This window comes from Siphateles boraxobius, unplaced genomic scaffold, assembly GCF_051911475.1.
Source record: "Siphateles boraxobius isolate OS27281-9 unplaced genomic scaffold, OSU_SipBor_1 66, whole genome shotgun sequence".
NCBI classification, from domain to species: Eukaryota; Metazoa; Chordata; class Actinopteri; order Cypriniformes; family Leuciscidae; genus Siphateles; species Siphateles boraxobius.
The window spans coordinates 24655013-24676935 of NW_027509193.1; the positions used below are offsets into that span (position 1 = coordinate 24655013).

General features: G+C 37.5%; 1 protein-coding gene across 3 annotated transcripts in view; it reads right to left on the reverse strand.

Moving 5' to 3' along the window:
- LOC143722065 (uncharacterized) overlaps window positions 1-12256 on the reverse strand; it is a 32004-nt gene extending 19748 nt beyond the window's left edge. For 2 of the 3 annotated variants that reach the window (XM_077213202.1, XM_077213201.1), the window contains exons 1-2: window positions 12025-12256; window positions 1462-1596 (exon numbers count right to left, since the gene is read on the reverse strand). In XM_077213202.1, the coding sequence (XP_077069317.1) occupies window positions 1462-1596; window positions 12025-12067 (178 nt within the window). In that variant the 5' untranslated portion in view covers window positions 12068-12256. The remainder of the gene's footprint in view (window positions 1-1461; window positions 1597-12024) is intronic. The other variant, XM_077213203.1, reaches the window with a different exon arrangement.
- Between the last annotated feature and the right edge of the window lie 9667 nt (window positions 12257-21923).

Consider the following 21923-nt stretch of genomic DNA (forward strand, 5'->3'; position numbering starts at 1 on the left):
AGGTTAGACTGCCCGGTTTCCGCCCAGTTCATATGTGTATTCTCCACATTTCCTCCCTCGGGTTGGATGTGGCTTCCGCAGCGTCCCTTCCTTCCAACGTACGGGGAACGCTTTCCCAGTGGTCCTGTAGGAACAGCAGTGACTTCCCTGGCCTAAGCCCTGTCCTTCCCCGCCTTAAGTTTGCGGGGGCATCAGGAGGCTTTGGTTTAGGCACTGGAAGGTGGCAGCGTTAGTGGCGTGTTCAATGGTTGATCCCATTTCAGTCGCGTCGACTACGTCCGACGTTATCGACTGAAAGGGAACGTCCTGGTTGCGTATGCAACCCACCGTTCCCTGAAGGAGGGAACGGAGGACGTAGTCCCCTTGCCACTACCGCTGGACCACCGCTGACCCCGGGTTACTCTCGGCTCCTCAGCGAAAAGCAACTAGTGCGTGCATCCACTTCCGTATTTATACCCGCGCCGCGGGGGCGGAGTGTGTGATGCGAATCACGCACGCCAATTACATTGGCTCGTTCAATAGTACTCGAAGATGATAGGCTCCCTAGCGTGATCCCATTTCAGTCGCGTCGACTACGTCCTCCGTTCCCTCCTTCAGGGAACGGTGGGTTGCATACGCAACCAGGACGTTCTAATTCATGCTTATTGCCTATTTTAATTTCTTTGAGAAAGATTTTAAAAAGCCAAATAAGATACAGCTTTAGAGTTTATTTCAACTTATTTTATTCATAAAGTTACTGAATCTAATTACATTCGATGCTGAAATGTCTTCTCAGAAGAACTCTGTACTGTTTCAGTTTATATTGTATACATGATTAAAACTGTATAAAATATGCTGTATTTATAACTGTATTATTCAAAAGAAAGGACATATTGTGTTAAAAGAGTGGTTGTGCACATTGCTACAGAAATAAGCATGTGAGAGTAAACATTCATCGACAAATATCTGAATTAAGCTGTAGATAAATAACAATGTTTTTATTTTGTCAAGACAAAAGGTCTTTATATCAAATAAAGTGTACTAATATTTATTTGTGGCTATAACTAGTTGCTGTTCCACTAAAAAGCTTAAAGCCCATCAGCCTCACTTCATTAAACATATGACAGACAGTGAAACCAGCATAAAAACATCAAGAAATTAAACTGTTTTCAGAAGCATATGCAAAGCTTGAATGACAAGTCTGAGGACTAAAAGTGACTTGAATGAGAAAATGAATGGAGAGTTTTTTTTACAAAATAGTTTTCATCACTTGTATCACATGAAGAAACATTGCTAGAGCTGCTTTGCTTCTGAAGCAGCAGTATATTAGCAAGAACTTTTCTTGAGCTAGCAGAGGTCGATGTGGTGTTACTGTTTTTATATATAGGCTGTACTAATAATGTCTGATATAATGACTTCATCTGCATTGTAGTGATTGTACTAGCTAATGTTTTGTATTGGAAGTAGAGAATGTGTCCTTACCTGCAGTATCAGTAGAGGTAGCATTGTTTGGGCCAGCTGTGGAATCACTGGTTGAATTTGTGCTAGATAAAACTAGTGTGGTTGTCAAGGCAGTCGTGCTTATTGTGGGATGAACAGTGGATGTGGCTATCAAAGCTGTGAGAACAGACAGAATTGTTCAGATGGCATGAGATGCATATAGTACAACGAATCCGTACAATCTTGGGACACAAATTTCAGTCTTCAATTGGTTTCCTGTATGTTTCTTGCAATCCAATCAAGCACACCCATAGCATTTCCATAGTCAATAAGGTACAATTTACCGTCAAACTTAAACTATACATGCATGGATCACATCCTCATAGTAATTTCAATATTTTCCGAGAACAAAGTCACATAAAGTGACTGTCTCCTGCAGCTATATACTGCTTGTGTTGATACCTAGCAACACATACAAAAGAGCAATTTATTAACAAGGAAAAGTGAACTCCAGAACACACACACACACACACACAGAGAGAGAGAGAGAGAGAGAGAGAGAGAGAGAGAGAGAGAGAGAGAGAGAGAGGTGTCATGTTTCTATACATATTGCTTTTATTGTTTGCTTTTTAAATTAAGTCAGAAATCCAAACACAGACAAATAACGTCTCGGTTACGTGTGTAACCCTCGTTCCCTAAGGAGGGAACAGAGATGTTACGTCCCTCTGCCACAACCGCTGTACCACTGGAACGGTACAGCGGTACTCAGCAAGAAAACATAATGCAAGATTGCCAGCATACCTCTTTTTATACCCATGTTGCATTATGCAAATTCGGCAGACCCATGGCATTTCCTTGCCATTGGCTCGTTTTGTAGAACTCGAAGGTGATAGGCTTCTAAGGGAAACCCCCATTTTGTCGGTCACTGACGTAACTCAGAGTGACTGAACGAAAGGGAACTGAATTTAATTAGATAGGAGAGCTAGTTTTTGGTCTTGGTGTGTGTGGTCACCATCATCACATTTGGATAGTTATCCATGGGAAAAATACATCAGGGTTTGGAACGACGTGAGAATGAGTAGATGATGATGGGTCTGTCATTTTTCAAGCAACTATCCCTAAGAAGTGAGCATAATTGAGAAATATTTTTCCTGATGATCCAGGAGTCCCATTAATTATCCGATTAAGGCATTTGAAAGAAAGAAAGAAAGAAAGAAAGAAAGAAAGAAAGAAAGAAAGAAAGAAAGAAAGAAAGAAAGAAAGACGTATCAGGCTATTTGCACAGCTGCCTGTTTATTTATTAACTTTTTTTCCACTCGCCTACACGCTCATAGATAGATCACAGTTTACCTAGCAATAAAGTCACATATTTCATGCTTAGTGGAGAGGAAAATGTCAACAGAATGGATTAAGATAGGCTATTACCACTTGTTTATAAGAACCATATGTCATAAGCAAAGTTCATGTATGTCTTAAGAGTGCTATCTGAATTCCCATTTATGAGTGTAAGTCATGTGAAATCAGTTATATTGAAACAAAGTAGTCTTACTAACGTTTATATATTTTTTTTTTTCTTTTTTCTTTTAATGTCTCACATGTTGAGCTTAGGAAAATCAGGTTTAATGGATCCCTTTAGATGGATACTACATCAGTGGTACACATTAATGTCTCACAGGGTACATGTTTTTTTTTTAACCAACAAAGATAGATGCTGATAGACATTCACTATCACATAAGCAGTTCTGCAATCTGCATTTCCTGAAGTGTTAAGTGGCTTCTTTAAAAGTAAAGATCCACCAGACTCAGAGGCACTTTGCTCAAATGAGAAACATCTGTTTCTCTTCATAGTTTATCACATTTGGAGGACAAAAAGTGAAAACATAACGGATACTCACAAAAATTAAATATATATTTTAAGTACTAGATTCCACAAAGGTACATGCTGTTGTATTTAAATGTTATACAAAAAAAATTGAATCTAATCTGCATTGTTTTATTAAAGAATGGCATTTATAATACATCTTGTGTGTTCTCCCAAGGGCAGTGCATGATTCAGGGTGATTAGCCTACTACTTGCTAATCCGTTCCAGACACAAAAGAGATGAGTGGGTTATGTAAGATCCAGTTCTAACTCAAAGCATCACCAGAAAACTAAGTCTGAATGAGGAATGAGGCTGTCTGGGTCAAAGAGCACATAAGACTTTACTTCTGAGCAGAGCAGAGGTCAGGTCAGATGTCATCTTAGTGGAATTTACCAAGTTAATTGAAATTTTTCTACAGATATACTTATATAAGGGTATACTTATATAAGGGTAGTGGTCTGGACAGCAAAGGTTCATATTTTTAATTTTATTTCTGTCAATTTAAATAATATCAATGAACATCAAATTGTTCATATTTATTTCCAGTGGATTTTATATTTACAATAAAATTTCTATATGTAAACCAAAAATATACATTGAAAAATACTGAAAAAGTATAAATAATTACTTAAAGTTTTGCAGTAAAAATATTAAATAAAATTTATTTTTGGTCAACTGCCATCAGCGGAAAAGAAAGTAATACATTTTAAATAAAGGTTACAAAGACATTTTTCTTCTTTATTAATAGTAGGACTGTCAATTCAAAGGTAGTGGTAAAAAAATATTGTATTGGATATTAATATTTTGTGAATGAAGTGGTAAATTATGTTTTTTTTTTTTGGCGCAAACAAGGCACTCGCGTCACTTCATAAACTTGAGGTTAAACCACTGGAGTCACATGTATTACTTTTATGATGTCTTTACTGCCTTTCTGGGGCTTGAAAGTGGTAGTTGTGTAGCTGTCAATGGAGGGCAGAAAGCTCTCAAATTTCATTACAAATATATTTATTCGTGTTCCGAAGATGAATGCAAGTCTTATGGGTTTGGAACGACATGAGGGCGAATAATTAAAGACAATTTTCTGGTGAAGTATTTTTGGGTGAATTAACCCTTTAACAACAAAACAAATAAGTTAACAATTCATTTAAAATCAACCAAATTATCAACATATATTTGATTTGTTTTAGATTTTGAATAATACAATAATTATTATTAAGTATATTTATGATAATTAACAAGAAACAGTAATGTCAGTAACTTTAAGGTCAATTAAAGTTAATCATCTAATGAATGACTACTAGTCTGCTGAGAGCAATCAAAGTATATTATTATTGAGGCCGCACTAGATTTCAACTACAGCATTCATTCAGGTCAAAGGAAGACAAGTTGCTTCTGTCCTGTTACCAGAGTAGCCAATGTCTCAACACCCTGTCCTCTAACCAAATTCCACTATTGCTATGTACAGTAGGACCTCTATTTCTGAATTAATATGTGTGTGTGTGTGTGTGTGTGTGTGTGTGTGTGTGTGTGTGTGTGTGTGTGTGTGTGTGTGTGTGTGTGTGTGTGTGTGTGTGTGTGTGTGTGTGTGTGTGTGTGTGTGGCAGGTATAAAATGACCTTGGAGCTTGTCCACACAGAACCTTGGAGCTTATCCACTGCTCTCACACAGACACACACACACTAGATTTGTGAACTATGTGGCAATAAGCTTAAGTGTAAGATATAAAGCCAATATTACTTTTTTTTAGACCAAACATACACACTGAGGGGCAGACAGTGTAAGAAAAACTAAATAAGATGGGTTATGCGTGTGTGAGAAAAAGTGAAACGTGGGGGTTGACAGGCAGATCTGAGATGCCTCAAGGCTGAAGTCTTCTGTAGTCGTGGCTCGCTGCTTCAAAGCAGCAAACTTGACGCCAGGCAGCAGAAAGACCTGAAAACTGTGAACTGCTTGCATCCCACAGATAAACACACACTCACACCCACACACAATCATCTATCACCCTGGCTCTCAAAAACACATGTAACCTTCTCATTCTCGTAACCCAACACAAAAACCATGTCTGACTTTCTCATGTTTGGCCTTTCTCTCTGTTTAATCATCTCCTCCATTCACTCCATGGCTCAATTAAAATCTTTTGTTAAATAATAAAGGGGACTTCGTCCCTGTCAAGCCAAAGCTGAGTTTTGGTTTTTGGACAATGAGTTGTTAAATATACTTGAATTAAAATGATAAATCCTTGTATGTATTTACTGTTTGCAGTTTGAACCATATATCCTTTTGTTTAGTGTCAATAGTACTGTTTTAGCTAGAACAGATTTGTAGTTAATATATTAATTATATTATATTATATTATATTATATTATACATTAATATACCTAACATATCCAAAAGTCTGTCATGAAACTAGATGGTGCTGATTGACAGGTCCGATTCGCAAACACGCACAAAAACAAGAGGTGGGATAAATCGCACCGACCAATCATATCCAATCATAGCCAAAGGAGGCATTGTCTCTTCTCACATGACTTTCCCTCGTTCATTCTCAATTATCCCCCAACATGATTCTCTATAGGGCACAGCTGCATCAGTAGCCAATAATCTTGCTGTTCAACCTACAAATACTTGGTCAGCATTTGCTGTAGCATTCTGCAGCGTGCTTTCAGAAGCCCTCCACCTTCCCCAGCTCCACATGTATAGATCTGCTATGGGTAATTCATATTTGCTTAACTGTACCGCATAAGCATGGCTTACATGCTCACAGTAGTCTTACTGCGATAGTCTGTGTTACCAGTGTTACACAGTGTTAGGCCGCACACCGATTACATCACTTGCCACTGAAGCGATTGGTCAGTGTGATAAATCCCGCATTTTGTTTTCGTGTGTTTGCGAATCATACCTAATGAACAAATTGATGCCGTTAATGAGAAGACTAATTCAAAAGTAAGTAAACAACTCACACACTTATATCACCGCTTTATGTCCCGTCAATATCAAACATGAAATGGCCCGAAAACATGATGACTGTGGGGGAGCAATCAGCTTGGTGAAATTAAAGGTAGGCCTACATCTTGATGTCTGTGACCACTGTTCACTGAGCTTGAAGACTGATGATCCAAAAATAATTTGACAACTGAAAAGAACAGCTAAACATCAGTTCACAAGTAAAATACATTGTTTAAATAGTTACTGCCTTTTTATTTATTTATCTATAGATAGATAGATAGATAGATAGATAGATAGATAGATAGATAGATAGATAGATAGATAGATAGATAGATAGATAGAGATTTAAATTTAATCATTTAGCAGATTGCTTTAATTCAAAACAACTTACAAATGAGGAGAGCAATAGAAGCAATCAAACCAACAATAGGACAACAATATGCAAATGCCAAAACCAGTCCCAGTTCAGCACAGCACACATAGCAAGGTTGTTGTTTTTCCTATAGAATAGTCAGTGTTAATATTAATGGGTCAAGTATTGCTGAAAAAGATGCGTCTTTAGCAGTTTCTTGAGAATGGCTAAAGACGCAGCAGCTCGGGTTGAGTAAAACAGGTCAGTCCGCCAGCTTGGAGCAGTTCCGATAAGGTCCGTGAAAGTGATTGTGTGCCTCTTTAGGATATGTTATGCGTGTTGAACAACTATGGAAAGAGAAATGACATTTGCATTTTGCACCCTTCCTTTTTACAGCAAGGGTGTGTGAGTAGAACTGCACATCAATCTGTGTCTGAACACAATGCTATCTGATATGTCTGTGAATCTGATATGAATGTTTTAGCGATTTAGACACATTTTCAACTTTACATGGTTTATGGGGTGGGGTTGGCATATGTTGTGCCTTTTTCTACTTAAAGATTAAAAATAAAATAAAAATTCTGTCATCATTTGCTTACACACATTTAACCTTCGAACAGTTTTCGTTAGCATTGACTTCAATTTGTATGGACAAAAAAAAAACACTGAGACATTTCTCAGAATATATTATTTTATGTTCCACAGAGAAGGAAAGTCGTATAGGTTTGGAACTACCCCTTTAAGTTGTCCTCTAGGTCAGGATAAATGAGATAATAAAATGAATACATCTAGTTATATTTAAGGATGTCTTCCATCAACTGGAATTATAAGATGTCACCTATGAGAGGGCCATAGAATTATGACTTCTCCAAAAATGTCATAGTGACACAACTTCACTAGGTTATAGAGACAGCCCACCTGTCATAAGCTGTGTCATTGTAATCAAAGTTGAATTAATGGGCAATTCCATTAACATGCTTGGAAACAGTTTAAATTAATCGAATTTAATTTGTAGTAAATTCATTTAAACATTTAATTTTGAATTTTAGAATCATAAAATGTATTACTGGTGCCATTAGTACTAGCATTTGAGCAAATTTAGAATACAAAAATTCTAAGGAAAAACAGTTCCTCACTAACATTGTTACACCCTTAGCCGTGACAATGTTGTTCCTCTATCTTATCTTTGTTTTCTCTCTCTTATGGCACAGACATGTTCTCCCATACTCAGTCTGTTCCTCATTCACACTGCCTTATCTGTAATCACAATATCAGTAGCATTTGGAGATACGTGACTTCTTGGACTGAAACTTCTTAATGCCAGTACTCAGACATCCTGGCCACGTTTAAGGCAGAAACACATCTGGTCTGTTAACTAATCAGAACAAAGCAATCAGGTCACAGATATGAAGTCACAATCTACGTTAAATCAACCAGCTTGGCTTAAAATAAGGGCCCATACATTGAATTGAAATAAAATAAAATAAAATATGAATATTAGATGAAAAACTTAAAAATGAGAAATTTTGCCTTGGCAACTAACTGGAAAAATAGATGCATATTCAAATTGCTAAAACTATTACTGAAATAAAAATAAATGAAAGATAATTACAAATATTTAAAATAATAATAATAATAATAATAATAATGACAAAGGCAAAGGCACATAAATATAAATTTAAAACCTAATTCAAAGTATTAATAAATACTATATCAGTACAAAAATAATACTAAAATAACACTGATTGCAGATTTCAAGTCATGTCATCATATTACTCTTATATATTTGATCAAACCTCTAAGTTATGAACATGTTCCGGACAATGCTGTTGACTCAAATAGTGGCCTGTTGGGCAAAAGGGCGTAATATTACCTTTCTAAGCAGCCTCACTTATGTACTTTTATTAGTCAAACAACCTACAACACCCTAGCAAACAAATAAAGCATTATAAACCATTAAGCAACTCCCTGGCAACCATTTACAACAACACCCACATAAGTTTTATTAAGAAGATGTACAAATTGAGAGTAGCTTTGATTTACATATAGCACAAGTGCTAAATACTTGTTTTAGATAAAATTCCCCTCTTCATTGTTCCTTAACCACACTTCCTCTTTCTGTGTAAAATTGGTTGATTTTGCCATTTATAGACACAACAGGCCATTATAATGCCATATAGGCCTACTCTCCCTTACTCTCGCTTGCAAAGGCTTACAAAGCTTTAAATGCCTCTAACAGATGGTTCCCTGGAGAAGCATTTCTGTGCTAGAAGAACACACTAGATAAACTCACACTCAATCATATCCAATTAAAACAAAGTCACCCTATGCTGTCCAATTAAAGGGGCAGATTTACAACCTCTAATCCCAATGGAAGAGAAGAGAAGAGAAGAGAAGAGAAGAGAAGAGAAGAGAAGAGAAGAGAAGAGAAGAGAAGAGAAGAGAAGAGACCTGGATACAAAAATATTTAATGTTAAACAATTACTAAAACCTAGAAATATCAAATGAATATATACTGATATATAGTTACTGATTTTTGTCACCTATATATATATATATATATATATATATATATATATATGTGTGTATATATAGGTGAAAAAAATCAGTAACTTAACTCCTTGTAGGTTTAGATGAAGCGTATGGTTAATTTGCAAAGCAGGCAGCATTAATTAACTATATTGACTGTATTAGAGAGCTTCTTTATCCCTCAGATGGCCAGATTAGCATTACAGCACTTTGCCTGGATTAGAGCACACTCTGAAACAAAGGCCTTATTCCAGAATCTTCCCAGCCTCACTTAATCAGACCTCAGAGGACCCAATATATAAATTAACATAATTTATAAAAAAATAATTAATAAAAATATATAGGCTATTTTTTTTACTTTTATTTCATAGCCTATTTTATTCTGCTACTGTTGCATGTACTATTGCAACAAACAACTGGACAAGGAAAAACCAAGGAGTGTCCTAAAGACCCTGTTTTGTTTAGATTTATTTTATTATGTCTATAGATACATGATCTGTAATTGCAAGATCGGAAGATTTGTCCAAGACTCATTACTAATTTGAAAACATCACCTTAGAACTAACAACTACACCGCCAAATTCTGACATTGCTTTTATACAACAGTTCAATTAACAAAAAGTTAATATTGAATAACTTACATTTTAGACACAATATTGCTTTTCATGAAAAAAAAATCATTTTTCATTTTTTCATGTTTGTTTTTGAAATGAATGATTCAGTGTTTTTTAACGAATAGGCTTAGCAAATGATTCTGACTCATTCATAGAGTCACTTATTTAGTTCCCTAATGAATCAACTTTTTGAACAAAATTATTAAATGTGTAAATGATTCAAATGGCAGTAATTTATGCAGTAAATTATGTTATCAAACTCTGTAAATAATATACATATTGGGCCATAACATCCTCAGCAGAACCTCAGTAAACCTCCATCAGTAATATGATACGCATGATGATTATGGGTTACTGAAGATATAAGGAAGATAAATATAAATACTGTCTCTCTCACACACATGCGTTTGTCATTTTCCTCACATTTGACATCTAGCCATCTATCTGCCATCCTGACATTCTCTCTTTAACTTGCTTTCTGTCTTTGACAGGTCCCCCGTTAGGACACAGCTGGACTTGGTGCCAGACAGAAAGGCAGGACATACCCACAGGCTATTCCTCTACAGAACTTAACACACACACACACACACACACACACACACACACACACACACACACACACACACACACACACACACACACACACACACACACACACACACACACACACACACACACACATACACACACACACACACACACACACAAACACACACACACACACACTAGGACTTACTTCATTAGAAACACAAACAAGCCCTAATGCAAATGTGATGCCGTATATATACACAGATTATTATGTTTAACTAGGCCTTGACATAATGGTAATTTCGTAACTTGAAATTTGAGAGGAATTTATTAAAGAAACTTATCTGTCTGTGGTCAGTGAGTATTGAATTAAGGCTGCGATAGAGTCATCACAATAGCAACACAAAAGCACATATCCTAAATGAAACATGTTATGTGATAGCCTATTTCTATGGTAGATTCTAAAATAAAGGATGTGATGAAGCAAATCCCCAGGAGTGCTTACTTACAACAAAGTGTGTGTGCGTGAATGAACACAGGAGAGTCTCAAAGTCATGTCTGACTGTGTGTGACACAGTGACTCACCACAGACTAACCCTCACACCACACAAAATGCCAAAATTAAACAGACACGTAAAAAAACTGTACACTTGAAAATAAAATAAACTCAATATCTTTTTAATATTGCGTTTTATGATAGAATTACAAAGAAACCTTTTATATGTTCCTTTTAAAGACAGTGTTGAATGTCTTTCATACTTTTCATGCGCAAATAAGCCTGTGGGTTTACTTAACTTTTTATATTTACAATTTTACTATTAGGCAATAATAGATATTGAATCAAAGAAAATAATCTAAGAATAAATTATTGCTATTGCTTGTTTCATTAAATGTAACCTACAATTTTATAATGTGAATCATTCAGTTACTTATTCAAAATGAGTCCGTTTCCCACTGACCACAAATGTGACCAATGACTTATTTGCATCTGATCATATTTTATGTGAGAAAGAGCAATCTAATACTAGAAAAAATACTACTAATAATAGACCCTTTCAATACTGTATTTAATCTATATTTAAAACAGTTGTGTTCGTAATAGCCTACTCCATGTTTTACGAAGCTTCATCAGAGGAACAACGTGGTCATGTGACTTTAAATTAGCCATAAAAATGTTCAGATGAAATCAAGACACTGCACTTTAATTTACAGTTAACAACTCTGTAAAATGCTTCATCGTCAGTTTTCACAGTCTTAAAAGTACATTCTGGACGCAAATGGTGCCTGTAGGTTAAAGTGAGTATAAGCTAAGAACAACGCTGATATATCATGACTATAAATGCTGTCTAGGTTGTTTTTAGAATCACTAGTTTTTAGATCACTAGTTTTGAATCTTGACACTATTATTTCATTTATTCCGCTTCAAAACCGGATAGGCTGTGAAAACTATTTTGTGCCCAAAGTCTTCCACGGAACCATTCAATTGTGCCTCACGTTTTCGACAGGCAAAAGTTTTGTCTTTGTCTACAAACAGACACCAACATTAGTAATAAAAAACGAAATGGAAATGTTCGCGTTTGTCCAGCACTCGAGACTGTCCATGGTCCTTAAAACAAAAACATATCCACGGCGCAAGTCAAATTAACACCAGTGGGTTAGTCAAAATAAAATTGCTATCACCTGTAGAAATAGCTATCTTTTCAAATATAGACTAGGCTACTTATTGTAGCTATATCTAAAATAAACCCGTCAGCACACAAAAACGCGGGCTTACCTGAGGTCGAGATTAATATGAAGAGTTGATGCGTCCGTAACATGGTTCTCTACTTAAGTGACGTTCATACAAATAAAAAAAATAGATAATAATAGGCTTATTGGTAAAAAAAAAAAAAAAATCAAATCAAATCAAATTCCCCAGAGGAAGAATTCCTTCTTGGCAAGGGCTTTATGTCCGTTAAATCGGTGTCTTTCGGAGGTTTATCTCCGTTGGAGGACAGATCCGCTACAGGTGGCTTCACAGAGTCCAGCCAGTTAAATAAGCCAGCAGGGGGAGGATACTTAGGCTACAACCTAGATTGCGAAACTGGACTCTTAAAATCAGTGTGGCATATGCCACCAGACAGATGACGTAGCAAATGGTTTAACGTCATGGGTCTGTTGAGAAAATGTCGTTTAAATGGGCTCCTTTATTACAAATAAATGGTTAACTTCCTATTTTTAAATGTTTATACCTGCAATAGGCCTCTATTGGTGTGGCTTTATTTGCATTCGTTAGGAAGATTTGCATCAATGTGCAGTTAATTTGAAATAACATGAGTGATGGGAAAAACTCTCAAAAGGTAGATTCATTTTCATAGAGAATCAAGTGGGAAATTAATCTTAAATATGTCTGGTTTAGGGTCAGTTGTGGAATTTTGCTGAAAAAGAAAAAGAAAATCACTTTAGTATTATTTTCACAAGCAGACATGGGCAGTATTTCAATTAAATGTATTTTAAATACGTATTTAATTACTTTAGTGTATTTTGTAATTTGTATTTTGCAGGTGTGGAAAAATTTAATATGTATTTTGTAACAAAATATTTTGAGGGAGTGTATTTGGAGTATTTCAAATACTTAAATACTTAAGAAAAATCACCATAGTAAATGATTTTGCCATATTTTCGGTCTGATGTTGGCAATGGCAATGTCCAGGTTAGATGCACGAAAATCACGTGACACCCTGTAGACCGGGCTCCCTCCAAGAAGTGAATGAGTTTTGAACTCTTAAAAATGGCACACTCATATTGCACACTGAACAGCATTATAGAGAAAGTAATTGTGCCTTATGAGACCAATGCACTGTGTTGTCATTCATAAAAGGACATCATAGGCCCTACCTATTATGAAACAGCGCGTCTGTCGTAACTCCACTGAAATCTCCATGCTAAGCAAGTAAAGCGTTCACAATATAACGTTCACCATCTGCAGTTTTTACACGTTTTTAAACGTATTACATGAGAAATATTGATAGTGATTTTGTATAAAATAATCATCAATCCTATTGTTTTTCAGTAATTGCGTACGCAGTGCGATTCTACTATGGAAAAGGCACACGGGGTCAGGGCAGTTAGAGTCTCGTGTGTAAAACAAACCAACACATATTATGATTAATATGATTAATCATATATATTATGATTAAAATGGAATTTTGATTTTGTGACGAAAATTCTCGGTCTGTTATTTTTACGCAAAAATCGCTGCAAAAGATGCTTTCCAACAGGTTTTATCATAGTTTTTGTCCAACTCCATTGACTTGTGTTGGATGTTCTGTGAGGTACGGTATTACTCCGCTGACGGAAATGGGAATGGGGTTGTTTGTATTATTTCTGTAGTTATGCAGTCGCAGTATCGTAGGCTACGCTATCCAAACATTGGCAAAGGTGCATTATCGCCACCAACTGGGCTGGAGTATCTATTATTCAAGCTCTCAACGGAAGAATGTCCGGTTGTGAGGTGTTTGGAAAAATAGGTCCACAGTTTTACAACGAATGGTAAAACACCTGTTGGAAAGCATCTTTTGCAGCGATTTTTGTATGAGCATATCAGTGAACACCCCAGACCACTCGGTGAGTTTCACGTCTTTGTAAACTAAAGTTTAATGCGTTTTATGAATGATTATTTGTTCCAGTGCCCTTATGAAACCATTGTGGAGGTGGGGTGGGGGGGGGGGGGTGCTAACACAGAAACCGACAATTCTCGTGACAGCACCATTTTTCCAAATTTCGATCTTAACCGTTCTATTTCATCAGAAACTATCTTAAACAGGGCTTTAAGTGTAAAATATCGAACTTGTTCTTTAAGGCACGAGTAGAGTAACGGTGATAATATGGCTACGTAGCTACATCCAACACGTTTTGCTATTAAGGGCAGCCTACCACACCATTGATGTGAACTTAGCTATACAAGCCATTTACGTCAGAGGGAGCTGTTTCAGGCCCTGTAGAGGTTTAGGGAAATGCCCATACTTTTTTATTTTGCTTCTTCGCCATTTTGAATTTACACATTTCTCACATTTGTGTTATTGCTACTATTTGTGTTATTGACCTTTCAGTAATAAAAAAAAGACTTAAGATTATTGTGGGAGTATTTTTCAATTTACTTATATATTTTCAAAATACTAATTACTTTTATTTTATTTAAATACATTTTTCACATCAGTATTTTGTATTTTATTTTGTTAAATTTTATGGGCCAGTATTTGTATTTTGTAACAAAATAGTGTTTGATGTATTTGTGCCCACCTCTGTTCACAAGTAAGGTGTCCATTTTCAAAACTCTGGACTGGTCACTGAGACATTCTTTTAAAACCTGATCTCATTCTTTCATTACATACACATGTTCAGTCCTCATAATCATCGTTTCAAAACAAGATTATTGCAATAGTGGTAACACTTTAGTTTAGGGTATAGTTCTCAGTATGAATTAGTTGCTTATTAGCATGCATATTACTAGGATATTTGCTATTTATTAATACTTGTAAAGCACATATTAATGCCCTTTTCTGCATAACCATATTCTACATCCCTTAATCCTACCCAATACCTAAACTTTTCAACTACCTTACTAACTATTAATAAGCAGTAATTGGGAGTTTATTGAGGCAAAAGTCGTGGTAATAGTTAGTTGTGCGATTGGACACTAAACTAAAAGGTGACTGTAATATTTAATAAGAACGTTTCATTTAATCACCAAAACACAACAAGTACTTCTTTCGATTTCTTTCAATGTAATACTTTTAACAAACAGTTCATTCTGCATGACAAACAGATGCTATATCAGAAAATACACTTAAATAACTTAACTTGTGTAATTGACATAAAAGAGTTTGCTGCCAACAGTAAATCGTCTCACTGTATATGACTGAATCAATACTATACAGTTGACCTTTTCAGATGAATGGTGAGTTACAGTAATGTGGCTCCCTTCTTCTGATGCATCTCTGATCAGTCTGATGTTACACAGCCATTGACTGTTTCCTCTAGTTTATACTCTATCCTGCTCTGTATTCACAGATTGCAAATTGCTATGTATGTCTCTCTCACCAAAATTCAATCAGTGGAATTCAACAAATTTATTAAACTGAATGAGAAGAGATGCTAATCAAAAATTTGATAGTAAGAGCTTTATGAAAGGCAGTTACTGAATAAAATGTTTATATACTGACGCACACATAGTTGATCAGTTGATCAGTTGATCCTTTTCATAAAATCGACACAAGTCTTGTATGATGTATTTTATGAGGCTATACAATTTTGAACTTGTCATATCTGAGAATGTCAACATTAAAGATATGTTTGATGTTTGCAGATGTCATGATGAAGCACAAGTAAACCCTAGTAACAAATATGACAATGTAAAACCTCGGAGAGGAAAATAAGAGTCTGACGTCAAAGTTTTATTCCTCTGATTCATTCCAAAACTCATTAAGTGCTTCACAATAAGGGTGGGAAGCACTCATATCTGCGATGGAAACGGTCTGTTCGATACCGTTTTAAAGAAGAATGTCTTGACATTTAGTGCCCAAACTCCTTCACTTTGTATCAAGTAGCTACAGACACTCCCTTCCTTCTTATCACTTTGGAAAATGTGTGGATTGCCAAGGACGGGATGGCAACACAAGCCTTTTGTTTAACCAGCAGTGATAAAAAGAAAGACTGTGAACGCTCCAAGTCCCAACAGATAAAACTTAGTAATGCCAAGACTCTGTGTCAACTAGCATCCAAAATGTAGCAAAACAAAACAGCTTGACTAGAATTTGTTCTTGTCACATTTATGCATTTCTAATTAGTATAAACCTTTTTATTTTCTCCTCAAACACCTATGTACAATCAACAAATAAAAATAATAGTTTTACAAGAGGGATATTGAATCTCCTATAGAGTGTTCATGATCAGAACATCATGTAATGAGAATATCTTGGGTCCTCCAGGTCTAATCTCTAATCTTCTGAATGTTCTACACACTTCATTCAAACATTATCAAAAGCTTCCTCTCATGTGCCATTTACTGAGTTGATGGAGACTGAACTGTGCTGGCATTCAGTCTATATAAGAGGGCGAAAGTTCAAGAGCTGTATGGCCTAACGTATTGTTAACATTTCGAAATGGTCATAAAGACAAATGGGGTCTGTGTCATGAAGAAGGCTTGAACTCTGATCTGTAGGAATGCAAAGTCATTCAGTGTTGAGTTTATCAGTATAGTCAGTAGCAATGGCACCGACAGGGATATACCACACATTTTTCCAAGTTGTTTTTACTGACAGAGCACCTAAGGCATAGTATTTTTAAATGTTTAATTACAGATTTTCTTCTGCTTTTAAATGTTTGGCATTTTCAAATAAGGCTGTTATTACTAGTAAATAAAATTGTTAGACTGAGATTTGATAAAAACTAAGGGTACATTTACACAACAATCATGTGCTAAAAATATAAAAGTTTTTGCTTTGTGTTATTCGCCAACAGATGTAAATGTCACAATGATGCCCATTTACACGGATCCACGAAAACGACTAAAAACGCTGTATTATGCCTGCCAGGCCAGTAGTTGGCGATGTAACGAAACTCTACGCACCTATAGACTGAACACGTAATACGCATGCACATGACCTCACAGTTTTCACAAATTTGCACTTTTATTGTTTACACAGAGACGATAACAGTATCATTTTCAAAAACTTGCACGTTGAAACCCGTTTTCGAAGGTTTGCGTTTTTATGCCCCCAAGATGCTGTTTTGCATTTTTAGTTGAAAACAGTGTCGTGTAAATGCTAAAAAATGGTTGTTGGAAATGCTGTTCAGAAACTATTAGAAAAAAGTAAACTATAATATATTCACAATTAGTGAAGAGAATTGGAACAACATTTTATAGTAATTCAAACAAGCTTTTAGAGCAAACTTAAAATTAAGATTCGGCATCACTTTTGTTGGACTCACAGGTTAATGCCAATAAATAAATACATGCTCAATAAATGCTAGAATTTTGGGTTAAGCATGATGATTATACACAAGTAGTATACAGAAGCTCATTTTGCCCTAGCCTGTATGTTTCGAGAGAACTCCATTATGTACTCATGAAAATGTGAGGGAATGATTTCAAACAAGTATTATGATAGGCAGGCAAATCATCATGAGAGGAAGGCAGATAGCTGGCCACCATCGTTCCAAGAATGGTTACAGAAAAGTATGCAGCAAGTTCGCAGCATATGAAAATGTTTTATTTTCTAGTTAAAAGAATAGATGTGGAAAGGGTAGATTTTATAGTAGGTACTGAAACATGACCTTTCGGTGAGACTCAATGACAATAGAGCATTACTTATTGGAGGACATTTTCAAATGACCCGTTTATTTGAGCAAAACGTGTATTAATTTGGCACATGTGTGAGTTTTATCATACAAAATATAACTTTTTTTAAAGAATCCTGTATTTAATGAGCATTTTGTACAAATTGTTCTCTTCGTCATCCATCATTTGTGAGTAATGGCATATAGTACCAGTGACTGTAGTAAGAAGTTGACAACTTCCAAACATGAAAGCTTTAATTAAGTACAAATGACTTCCTACCCACTGCATGTATTTACGAAGCACGTGGGAGTCCATTGTTACTGGTTATTGACGTATAACAGGAAGTAAAATGTGGAAATAGGAACTAAAATAATATATTAAGTGAATATAAAGCAGTAAATGGAAATTCCCTGAAATGTATCACATACCAGCACTGTCATTATTCTTTTATGGTGCTTATTGTCTCATATCTCTAGCTCAAATGCTCTCCATAGACACTGTGACCAACACTTTTGATGTCTTTTCCTCAAGGTGTTCTAAACCATCAGTAAACGTGTGAGTGCTAGTTCGGCAAGATTATCATGTTTCAATATGCTGCTTGTTCCTAAGAGACACGGGACAGAAGTTTTATGTCTGTTTTAAGGTTTTAAGGACAAGACAACTCCAGTAAATCTTTGGACCTTTAATTACAGCAGAAAAAAAACAGTTCTTAAGGTTATGGTAAACTTGACATGCTTACAGCTGCAATTTTGATTCAAATTTGGACACCCTACAAGAACCTCAATCAAGGAAGATTTTAGTACAATAAGTTATTTTCTCTTTTCTACACTGTATAGTCCCACAAACCAAATCAAATAGCTCTGGTTTCATCTTCTAAATTTAGAATGGTAATTACTGAGTAATAGGGGTAGTAGTACACAGTAAAATAAATAAATAAATAAATATAAAATAAAATGTGATATGATAAATGTAAATACAAATTTAAGCTTCATTTATTTTTAAGCTTTTGGGGTGAAGCTGAAGGTTGTTTTTGTTTTTGAATATAAAGTAATACAAGAAAAAAAACTTCCCTTTGTTTGTACACAATATGCATTCTGAGTTCAGATCCATGGGAAGTTGGTTGTTCCAGGACAGGGGAACCAGGAAGAGGAATTACTGTATTTTTACAGTAAAAATATCACTTCTTCATTGTTGTTCTGTTTTGAATGGAAGCTTGGATTCAAAATTACTAAGAAATAACAAATGAGCGGCCTACACCACTTTTCTTTTAATATAATGTCAATTTAGAAACATTGTTTTAAGGCATCCTCAAACAGTTGATAGAGACTGTACCACGTCTCTGTGATGCCAAACTAAGAATGCAATATCTTAAACACCACATTGAGTTAAAAGTGTTGACTTAATTTCTGTTGAGATATTCTATTATTAAAAAAGACTGAAATGCTGAAATGAAATAAAAGCACAAGAAAGTTGAGTATATGAGCAGCCTTGTCATGTGACTCAATACAGTCAAACAAAAGCCTCAAAGTAGACCAAGGATTTGCTCCAAATTACATCCTCACAAAACGGGAAAATGTGCATAATAAAGAACGAATGGATCAAATGAATTTGAACTCATATCACACCACCTAAACCACAAGGAGGCTCATACAGTCAGTAGATGCTTGGCTGAAATTCATGATGGTTCCCGTCCGATCAGAACAACTCTCTGTTCCCTTTCAAGGGAACTCGAGCTGCGTTGAGACGCGGTGGGAACGCTCTGCGTGATTGCGTCGTGAAGCACGTGTATAATCAGTCCAATGGAAGAGCGAGACGTCATAGGCGGTGATGCATAGACCAGGAAGCTATAAAGCACACCAGAAAACAGACCGCGACAGCTTCTGCTGCCTTCAGCAAGCGCTCTCTGTATACTGTCCTTGTCTATTTACTGTTGTCTGTCACAAGCACATTATCTATCTATATATATATATATATATTATGGTGAAACAAGAATTCAAGCGTTGTGTTGTCCCTTGCCCTCGTTTCATCACGGGTGGGGACACACATCAGCTTTGTGTTGCTTGTCTGGGAGTGGAGCATGCCCAGTCAGTACTCGAGGGAGCTGACTGTGAGCATTGCGAGAAGCTGTCCGTGAGGACGCTCCGCTCTCGCCGGGCGTTCTTTGAGGAGGACGGTTCGGTTCGCGCTCCCCGAGGTGCGGGTCCCGCTGCTGCCGAGGCACAGCGAAGGCTTTCATCTTGGGGTTCGCATATGGATCGCATATGGATCTTTCTCAACCCTTACCTGCTGGATCCGGTGCCTCTGCCCAGGAAGGAGCCCGCGCTGCGGCTTCTCCTTCCCAGGTTGGGCCACCATTGTTGCGGCTATCCAGTTCTGAGGATCTGGATGTCGTCAGTGTTGATATGGGGGATGTTGAGTCTTCGCCAGCTCATGCCTCCGGTAATGATGAGGAGCTTATGGAGGTTTTATCTCGTGCTGAAGCTAGATTAAATATTGAATGGCCAGCCGATGATTCTCTGAGTGTTACTAAGAAAAGTTTATTAGATGAAAGATTTTTACCATCTAAAACACAGCCTCCACGTCGGGGACTCCCGTTTTTTCCCGATCTCCACAATGAGGTTTCGAGATCGTGGAATAAACCGGCGTCATTCAAAGTATTTAACCCACAAACTTCCTGTTACAGTAATGTTTTGGGTGCATCTGATTATGGTTATGTGACGGTGCCTCGGGCTGAAGAGACGATCGCGAGCTATCTCTCTCCCGAGTCATCGTCATCATTAAAAACCCCGACGTTACCCACCAAGCCATTAAAATCTACATCTTCGCTGGTGGGTAAAGCATATTCGGCAGCAGGTCAGGCTGCGTCATGTCTGCACACTATGTCTATACTGCAGGCATGCCAGGCTGATCTGCTGAAGGATATCGTTGAACGTGAGGAAGTCAGCGCTGACGCAATTCGAGAATTGCGTCGCGCAACAGACCTGTCTCTCCGGGCCACCAAGGAGACGGCCAAATCAGTGGGCCGTTCTATGGCAGCCCTGGTGGCCACGGAGCGGCATATTTGGTTAAATCTGTCTGATATAAAGGATAAAGATAGGTCTGTTCTTCTGGACGCGCCACTGTCACCTTCAAGTTTGTTCGGCGACGCTATCAACTGTGTCGTCGATAGGTTTCAAGAAACGAAAAAACAATCGGCTGCGTTCCAGAGGTTTCTTCCTCGACGTTTCGATGTCCCCGAGACTGCTGGGCGAAAAATGATTATTAAATCCGAGCAGTCTCGTCCGAGTACAAGCTCCTCACAGTACAGAGTGCATCAAAAACAGAGTGTCGCCACTCGGGCTCCTCCACAATCTGGGGAATCTGGGTGGCGGTCGCAGTCCAGGCCAGCTAGGGGTAGGCAAGATCTGAGGACTGTCATCTCTAAGAAGACTTGGGCTAAGAAGAAGACCTGACGCCCAAGGCGTCAGGCTTCTGAGGGTGGTCCCCTCCGAGGAGGGACGATTTCGAGAAATCGTTCATCCTCGGCACCCTCTGGGGGGCGATTCTCTGAGGAGAGTCGCAGCGCTGCCACATCGGTTGTTCCCTGCCGGTTCGCCGCTTCAGGGCACCGAGGTGTCAGCGTCCCCATACGATTCTCCGAGGAGGATCGTAGAACGGTCAGTTCGGTTGTTCCCTACTGGATCCACTGCTACAACCGAATCCCGAGGCCAGTATCGAGAGACTGGTCCCCTTAGTAGAATTTCTGGCAGCGTGGAAACTACTGCCAAATATTTCTCAGTGGGTCCTGCATATAATAGAAAAGGGTTACAGAATTCAGTTCGGTTCTCGTCCGCCCAGATTTAAAGGGGTCCTTCCCACAGTGGTGGACCCAAGGCAGGTTCGGGTCATGGAGCTAGAAGTACTGACGCTTCTGCAAAAAGGGGCTATAGAAAGGGTTTCTCCTCCCAGCAGAGAGTCAGGGTTTTACAGCCGTTACTTCATCGTTCCCAAGAAGGATGGGGGGTTGCGTCCTATTCTAGATCTGCGTCAGTTAAACAGCAGAGTTCACAAACTCAAGTTCAAGATGCTTACACTCAAACAGATTGTATCACAGATTCAGTCCGACGACTGGTTTGTCACAATAGACTTGAAGGACGCTTACTTTCATGTATCCATTCATCCTCATCACAGGAAGTTCCTGAGGTTTGCTTTCGGGGGCGAAGCATATGCAATATCGGGTCCTTCCATTCGGCCTAGGTTTATCACCCCGCACCTTTACGAAATGCGTGGATGCAGCGCTGGCTCCTCTGAGACTCCAGGGCATTCGCGTATTAAACTATATCGACGACTGGTTGATCCTGGCTCGTTCCGAG